General features: G+C 41.0%; 1 protein-coding gene across 1 annotated transcript; it reads left to right on the plus strand.

Annotated features, from left to right (window-relative positions):
• On the plus strand, positions 1–8,249 carry LOC306989049 (uncharacterized protein; the record flags this gene model as incomplete). The annotated part of the gene is made up of 6 exons (XM_079594368.1): positions 1–391; positions 474–545; positions 963–1,361; positions 1,489–1,878; positions 6,826–7,227; positions 8,194–8,249. 6 exons carry the CDS (start codon positions 1–3, stop codon positions 8,247–8,249), a joined length of 1,710 nt encoding a protein of 569 aa, XP_079450494.1.
• Between the last annotated feature and the right edge of the window lie 989 nt (positions 8,250–9,238).

Raw genomic sequence — 9,238 nt, forward strand, 5'->3', positions numbered from 1 at the left:
ATGACAGTTGCTTTCCAAAGCATCAGCAGTGATCCCTGCTACAACTATGAGTCTCTGGATCGTCCCTGGAGAGCCAACAATGAAAGTGGAGATAACATTTGTGATGAACATTTCTCCTGGAATGGCTGGTACCGGCTTTTCTACTTTGGAATGGACATCCGGATGTCAGAGACCTGTGTTAGTTCATACAGCTGTAACACATACATCAGTCTGTGGCTCAATGATCCTCACCCTCAGATAGAGGATGGAGTGGTGACCAGGGACATCTGTGGAGGTTATTGGGCAGGCTGCTGTGGACACAAGTCTAAACCCATCAGAGTGAAAGCATGTCCGGGCAATTACTATGTCTATGAGCTTGTGAATCAAGGGGTGTGTTCAGGATACTGTACAGGTACTGTGCTTTTCTCATTTATTAAAATATTTCAAACCTTTTAAAATGATTTCTCTCATGACATTAATTGCCATCTTTTTAGATGTCAACACTATTTCACAGGTGGTATCCACTGTGAGTCCAGATACATTCACAGGATCCAGCATCACCTTGAGTAAGTTGTAAATAATATATGAACTAATATTTGAGTGTTATATAAAAATCTATTTTTTTGTTTCAATTAAAGATTTGCATTACTGTACGTTCACACCGCCGCCGACTTGAGCTTCCAAAGTTACCGGAAGTCATTTATTTTCAATGGAAGCTGGCTTCTCTCAGCTGCAAGGAGCGTCAAATCCCTCGGCGTCGCGTTTTGGGCGTTTTGAGCGACCAGAGCGTCAATCAGATTGTTGAAAGTAGCTCGACTACTTTTACAGTTACAGTTTAAATTAAAATGTTTATGCAGAAATATTATACAGTTGAATTGTTTATGAATCTCATGATTATTACAGTGTTTGACTGGTTCAGATTTGCACTTGTAAAGTTTCTCATTGAAATGTAACTTGTTTGTTTTGTTCTCATCATCTCTCAGTAACAGATTATGACCCGTGTAATAACCACAACATAGTCGACAACTACTGGAGAAGCACACTCAATTACTGGTCTAGTTATGGATACATATCTGGACATGATGACACTCGTGTAGAATGGGACGGCTGGTATCGACTCTTCATAAATGGATCAAGTGCTCAGATGCCTGAGTGGTGTGTGTCTTACATGGCATGTGGAAGTTATAGTTCTCTGTGGCTTGGTGACTCTCATCCTCGGCTAGAAGATGGAGTTGTTACTCGTGAAATTTACGGCTCCCATAATGGTCAGTGCAGTCGCTACAGATCCGACCCAATCCAAGTCAAAGCTTGTCCTGGAAATTATTATGTCTACAAATTTACCAGACCAACTCTTCAAATCCCAGCTCCTGTATATTGTGCAGGTACATTCATTTATCTTTATATTTGTTGTGCTTATCATTAATTGTATTGGTTTGAATTAATATTAGTCATCTTGAATATATTTATTTTTCAATATATAATGCTCTCTTTCTCCTTTTTCCTTAATAGTGCCTTTCTCCACTCCAAGTGTCGACCCCTGCTACAACTATACCAGTCTGGATGAGTCTTGGAGAGCCACTGACAACTCTTACTATAAAAACTATATGTGTGATTATAATGTGGAGTGGAATGGCTGGTACAGGATGTTCAACAATGGTGAAAATGCTCAGATGCCAGAATCATGTGTAAATCAAGGCATGTGTGGCACTCATGACCCACTGTGGCTCAACGGCTCGCACCCACAGCTGGAAGATGGAGTGGTCACCCGTCAGGTCTGTGCTTCCTCATGGGAAGGCTGCTGTACGTACACATCCCACCCTATAAGAGTCAAAGCCTGTCCAGGAGATTACTATGTTTATGAGTTGGTCAAGCCAGTATTTTGCGGAGCTTACTGTACAGGTGAGCATTTACTTATACAATCTTCATTCTTTATTTTTTTCTGATTTGTTTGAAAATGATTGATGTTGATATAAAATGTTTCTAATAGCAGAAGTCTCAAGTCAGTCCGTCTACAACAAAGAAAAACCTATCCATAGAATCCATTACTCCACCAATCACAATCACAATAATTTTAGGCAATGTGAATAACTGAACTGTTGTTAATAGTGAAAACGTACTCGGTTACCTGACGTAACCTCGGTTCTCTCTAGATGAGGGAACGAGTACTGCGTAATTGCATTACGCAACGGGAACCCTTTGTCAACGCCGTGCGCGCCAAGCATCCACAACATGAGTCCCAGGGGGGGACGCCCCGGGGGACACAGATAAGTGGGAATCAGGCGGCCAACAGAGTGGGCCCGCACATGTACATAAGCACACCGAAGGGGATATATAAAGAGCTGCACAGCCGGTCTATACTGAACTTTATCGACCCTCATAGTGCAGCTCAACCAGGGCAGTCGAATAGAGACTTTAGTTTAGACTGAAAGGAGTCTAGCCTGCAGGGCGGGAACTTCCAGGTTATAGAACCTAACAAATGTAGAGGGGGAGGCCCAGCCTGCCGCCGTACATATGTCATGAATAGAAATCCCGCTGGACCAAGCCCACGAGGAGGCCATGCCTCTGGTGGAATGAGCCCTGATGCCCAGAGGGCATTGCAGGTCTTTAGACGCATAAGCCGCAGCAATAGCGTCCACTATCCATCTGGATAGACTGTGAAAGTTTAATCTAATCAGTTTAAAAGTAAAAATTTTGAGGTAATCACATGATCCCAACCTCCTAAGTAACATCACAAACTACCTGAATCCTATCTAGTCTTCAGTGGCTTGCCGAGCTCGGGGCGACTTTAAACACTGAACTCAGCATCCTCAACAATCTCATAACCAGGACTGCTGAAGAACACTGAAGTGTACCCCCACTCAGGATTACCACCCAAAACAAAAAACAAATCCAAAATACCCCCCCTTATAACTAAGTTGGGATGTACACATACAAAGCAAAAAATTAATAGACAAATCTGTACTAGGCTACATAACTCCCAAATAACACCGATGTCACAGCATCTTCTAGAATCCACTCATCTCCCCATAATACTCATCACCCTCGCCACCTAGGAGAAGAGACAGGCTGAAGAGAGAAGCAGAAAAAAAACAGAAAACACAACATCGTAACACATCATACACTTGATAGACCATCCGCAATCACGTTTTCTGTACCCTTGATGTGTCTTATATCGAGATGATACCCTTGTAGAAAGATACACCATCTCATGAGTCGCTGGTTTGGGTTCTGCAAAGAATGAAGGAATGTTAGAGGATTGTGATCTGTAAAAATCACCAATGGTCCTCCACCTGAACCCACATAAACCTCAAAATGGATTAGTAACCAAATTAGAGCAAATGCTTCCTTTTCAATAACTGAATAGTTAAGTTGATAAGCATTAAACTTTCTAGAGAAGTACCCCACCACACAGTCTACACCATCTTCTGAGGTCTGCAATAAAACAGCTCCAGCTCCCACATTATAGCGTCAACTTGCAGTTTAAAAGGTTTATCTAGTCTAGGTGCAACCAAAATTGGAGAGACAGTGAGAAGTGACTTAACATCCTCAAATGCTCTCTGACACACAGAGGTCCACTCAAATTTGATTATATCTCGAAGCATGTTGGTAAGAGGAGCTGCCACAGTAGAAAAATTCTGACAGAACCCACTATAAAAACCAACCATTCCAAGAAACCTCATTAACTCTTTTTTAGTTGAAGGGGTAGGAAATTGATCAATTGCGACCACTTTAGCTCGAACAGGACATACATGACCCTGAACTACAACTTTTCCAAGATAGAATACAGTGGCCTTAGCGAATTCACATTTGCTCAAATTAACAGTAAGGTTAGCCGCAACCAGACGATCAAACAAAGCTCTAACTCGAGTTAGATGTTCTGACCAAGTGTTATTATAGACGACTACATCGTCTAAGTAAACTGCACAACATTCCAAGCCAGAGATAACTCAATTCATTAATTGCTGAAATGTAGCTAGAACTGAGCGTTTCATGAGCTTGAAATGAGCGTTTCTCAGGCCAAAACTCATAACCTTATAGGAAAATAGGCCTGACGGAGTGACAAATTCAGAGATCTCTTGGGCTCTAGCTGTTAGAGGCACCTGCCAATAACCCTTTAGCAAATCAAATTTGCTAACATAAATGGCACACCCAACTTGATCAATGCAATATTCAATTCGTGGCAAAGGAAAGGAATCAGGTTTGGTTAGTTGATTTACCTTCCTATAGTCTGTACAAAATCTATGAGAGCAATTGGCTTTTCTAACCAGAATACACGGAGACGCCCAGCTGGAATAAGAAGGCTCCGCTAACCCATTTTCCAACAAACACTCAACCTCAAGCGTTCTAGCACCCCCTGACTTTGAGCATGGTAAGCACTAACCTTCTGATGTTTAACATGCAACTGCTTTAATATTTGAGCGAATATTTTCACAATGAATTGCGTTAAGGCCTTTAACACTGTCTTTGTAGTGATGGAGCGCAACGAATAGGCAGCTGGAAACCTAGTGACTTGACACATTATCGTTAGCAAATATTTACTACCTGCCTTAGACTTAGGTAATGGGCCCACACAATCCACAATTAAATATTCAAATGGTTGGTGTACCACTGGAATAGGAAAAAGTGGTGCTGGTCTCAGGGTCTGATTGGGTTTTCCAGTCAACTGACAAGTATGGCAGGTTTTAATGTACGCAGACACATCTCATTTAAGCTTGGGCCAGAAAAAACTTTTCAAAATTAATTGATACGTTTTTTTAACACCCAAATGTCCTGACGTATCATGAGCGGTTTTCAAAACAAGATCACAGAGATTTTTTGGAACAACAATCTGAACAATTGGATCTCCTACAAAATCTTTACCACGGGGCACCCACTTTCTGACAAAAATTTCTCCATCCAGAAAATACCCTGACGATGTATCTTCATATGTAGCAGTACATCTGGAGACAGAAGTCTGTAAAACAAGTCAACAAGTGAGGCATCTGCCTGTTGTTCTTTCACCAATTCACTCGGTGAGATAGTCAAAATTGATGGTACCCAAACTATTAGCAGATGGACAGTAGAGGCCAGTTATTCAGTGTACGAGGCACGCAATTTGCCTTCTACTCTCCTGATTAGAGCCCACTCAACTAGGGGCGTGAAATATATTATTTTACAAACCCTTATTTTTCCTTTACATTTGTACTGTTATTTATTATTATTATTATTTTTCATACAGTACAGCATCACAATCTTTAATTAGCTGGTGATGATCTTGAATGTTGTTCCACTTTTGTATATTTTGTTTAAATGGAAAAATATTTGTATATAAATATTTGAATCTCACATTTGTCATCAAAATTCCAACACTAAGTTTAACTTTGTAATTTAAGGGGGTGAAAACAAAGATACAGTTCCTTAAAGGGATAGTTCAACCAAAAATGAAAAGTAGCTCATGATTTACTCACGCTCAAGTCATCCTAGGTGTATATGACATTCTTCTTTCAGATGTATACAATCAGAGTTATATAAAAAAAATGCTCTTCCTGGCTCTTCCAAGCTTAAAGGGGTGGTATAATGCCCTTTTCAAAAGATGTAAAATAAGTATTTGATGTCCCCAGAGTGTGTATGTGAAGTTTTAGCTAAAATTACCCCACAGATATTTGTATATAGCATGTTAAAATTGTCACTTTTTGAGGCTGAGCAAAAACGCACCGTTTTTGTGTGTGTTCCTTTAAATGCAAATGAGCTACTGCTCCCAGTGCAGGGGGCGGAGCTTCAAGAGCTTGTGTATTAGCAGCTTTTTTTTTTTTATCTCACACACACATGCACTGAAAATGTATGTTCAAATTGGAGTCAGACAAAGATGGAGAGACTCAATAATAAGTGACAACATGTAGACACAAATTCTGAAATGTTAGTTGATGAACTTATGTAGCTGATGTGTAGTTATCTTCTGGTCATTGATTAGCATATTCTGTCATGATAATCTATAAATCGTGTTCAGGGGGCGGGTTTTATGTAAATTTTGGGGTTCATGATATCAATAACCCGGGAGGAATGTCGTGTAGTTCCTACCAGCCGTTTGTTGTAATCCTTAAAAAGTGATTTCTGTAAAAGAAAATATCTCCCTTTGCTTTGAACTTTGAGCATTGTAACCTTGCAGATGTTGTTTATGATCAAACAGCAACATTACACACTAACTAAAGTTAGAAAAGTGAAATCATAATCAACCACCCCTTTAATAATGACAGAGGTCCATAAAAGTGCATCTAATAATAATAATAATAATAATTTGTTACATTTATATAGCGCTTTTCTGGGTACTCAAAGCGCTTCACATGTGGAAGGGGGAATCTCCTCAACCACCACCAATGTGCTGCATCACCTGGATGATGCGACGGCAGCCATATGGTGCCAGAACGCCCACCACACACCAGCTTACTGGTGGAGAGGAGACAGTGATGAAGCCAATTAGTGTGTATATAGGAGGATGATTAGGAGGCCATGATGGACAGAGCCCACTGGGCAAATTTGGCCAGGATGCCGGGGTTACACCCCTACACTTTCGAAAGACATCCTGGGATTTTTTGTGACCACAGAGTCAGGACCTCGGTTAAAACGTCTCATCCGAAGGACGGCACTCTTTGTCAGTATAGTGTCCCCGTCACTACACTGGGGCGTTAGGACCCACACAGACCACAGGGTGAGCGCCCCCCGCTGGCCTCACTAACACCTCTACCAGCAGCAACCTGGCTAAATACTAACCAGGATCAGCCATGCTTAGCTACAGTGGGCAACCAGACTTGGGCTACAGGGTGATATGGCTGCTGGCTAATTTTTCCTTTTTTTTCTTTATTCTCTCAGAACCTACAACTGATCCATGCTATGGTTATAACACTCTTGGTGAATCCTGGAGAGACATACGGCAAAGCCATTACCATGAATATGATGACACTCTTGTTGAATGGAGTGGCTGGTATCGGCTGTATCTGAATGGAGAAAGTGCCCAGTTGTCTGAGTGGTGTGTGAGTAATGCTGAATGTGGTGGAGAAACTGCACTGTACCTCAACGGTTCTCATCCAACACTTGAGGATGGAGTGGTGACCCGTAAAGTTGTGGGAACTAATTTATGGGGGTCTGATTCATCCGATCAGTGTGGCGCCTACAGTTCCTCATCCATCCGAGTCAAAGCCTGTCCAGGAGATTATTATGTCTATGAATTTGTCAAACCCATCATATCAGCTCCCCGGCCTATGTACTGTGCAGGTGAAATTTTAACTCTTATCTCTGGGTTTTATTGGTATGATTTTTTTTCACTATGAGAAAATGCTCTCTATATATGAGATAATTTAACACATCTTTTTATTTTTTATGGAAATAATCATGTTTTAACTAGTTAGGTGTGCAGTCCATTATCCATTCTGTATAGTAGGTTATGTTACAGATCAATAGCAACTAGATCTCTTTGTTACACAATTACTCAAATCACTGGCCTTTTGTTCAACAATTAATATAATAATAATAATAATAATAATAAGTTTATTTTCTATAGCGCCTTTCAAGAACTCAAGGTCGATTTACAATGTTATACAGATAACAAATAAACAGCAAGCAAACAGGTACAAAGGCCATCTGCTTATAACAAACAAACAATTGACATGAATCAAAGAAAAGATATTGTACTATCAGAGCTTATAATTACGACATTGTAAGTAGATAGGGCTGAGAAAGTGGGGAACAGGGAAAATGTGTCGAGGATACTTATTTATTGGGCGAACTTGAAAATATGAGGATGCAGGGTACTTACGAGGATACTTATTTATTGGGCAAGCTGGAAGATATGAGTTTTAAGTTGTTTTTTGAAAGACCGGATGTTGTCAGTCGCACGAAGATTCGGGGGCAGCTTATTCCAAAGCTTAGGGCCAACAACACTAAAGGCCCTACCGCCCACCGTAGAGAGTCTGACCCAAGGTTCCACGAGTAGGTTTTCAGTGCTGGACCTAAGGACCCGAGTTGGAACATATGGTTGTACCAAATCAACAAGGTATTTGGGTGCCGGGCCATGCAAGGCTTTATATACTAGGACCAACAGTTTGAACTGGATGCGATTTATGACAGGGAGCCAGTGCAGTTGGTGAAGGATCGGAGTGATATGAGCAGATTTTTTATTGTATGTGAGGGCTCGTGCAGCAGAGTTTTGTACCATTTGAAGGCGGTGTATTTCTTTGGCAGGTAGTCCGCTGTACAATGAATTACAGAAGTCCAATCTCGAAGTGATGAAAGCGTGAATGACAGTTTCCGCATCTATAAAGGTAAGAGAGGGGCGAATACGAACAATATTCCGCAGGTGAAAGAAGCATGATTTGACAGTCTGACTAATGTGTGAGTGAAAGCAGAGCGCGGGGTCGAACAAAACTCCCAGATTCCGTACGGTTTTTGAAGGCCTAATCTCAATACCATCTATATCGATAAAAATGTCATGTCTGGGTGACCTCTGTGATCTAGGGTTGATCAACAGGATTTCTGTTTTACCAGCATTAAGCTGTAGAAAGTTAGAGGACATCCATGTTTTAAGCTCGCGGAGGCAGGAGATAACTGAAGGGGGTGGAAAAACTGAGTTGGGATTGATCGTGAAATAAATTTGGATGTCATCGGCATAGCTATGAAAATTGAGGCCATGCTGTCTGATGATCTGACCTAACGGTAGCAAGTAAATTAGAAATAGAAGCGGACCAAGTACAGAGCCTTGTGGCACACCATGAGAAACAGGCACAGAGCGTGAATGATACTTACCTATCTTAACAAATTGTTGTCTATCACAAAGATACGAAATCAGCCACTGAAGTGCCGCACCCGTGATGCCTATTGCAGAAAGTCGTGAGATAAGTGTAGAGTGGCACACAGTGTCAAATGCTGCACTGAGGTCAAGGAGAACCAGGATACTATGTGCACCAGAATCAGAAGCCAGAAGGAGATCATTTAGTACTTTTAGAAGAGCTGTTTCTGTGCTGTGGTATGTACGGAAGCCAGATTGAAGAGGTGAAGAATATGTATACTGTTTATGAATTCATCATAATATTACTCTACAGTCCTCTTGTGCCTATCTGCAGTCAAGTTTGTTTCTCAGAATAAAACTTATTTGCGTAGCTTTTTGTCATATGTTGCTCTGCCTCGTTCTGTCAGCTACTGTAGACTTGCCTCACTTTGAGCCTGAAAGTACACTACTTGTTGGAATATAATTGCTGTAGTTAGTATATATATATATATATATATATAT

The sequence above is a fragment of the Phoxinus phoxinus genome (assembly GCF_949152265.1).
Source record: "Phoxinus phoxinus genome assembly, chromosome: 21".
Classification (NCBI taxonomy): domain Eukaryota; kingdom Metazoa; phylum Chordata; class Actinopteri; order Cypriniformes; family Leuciscidae; genus Phoxinus; species Phoxinus phoxinus.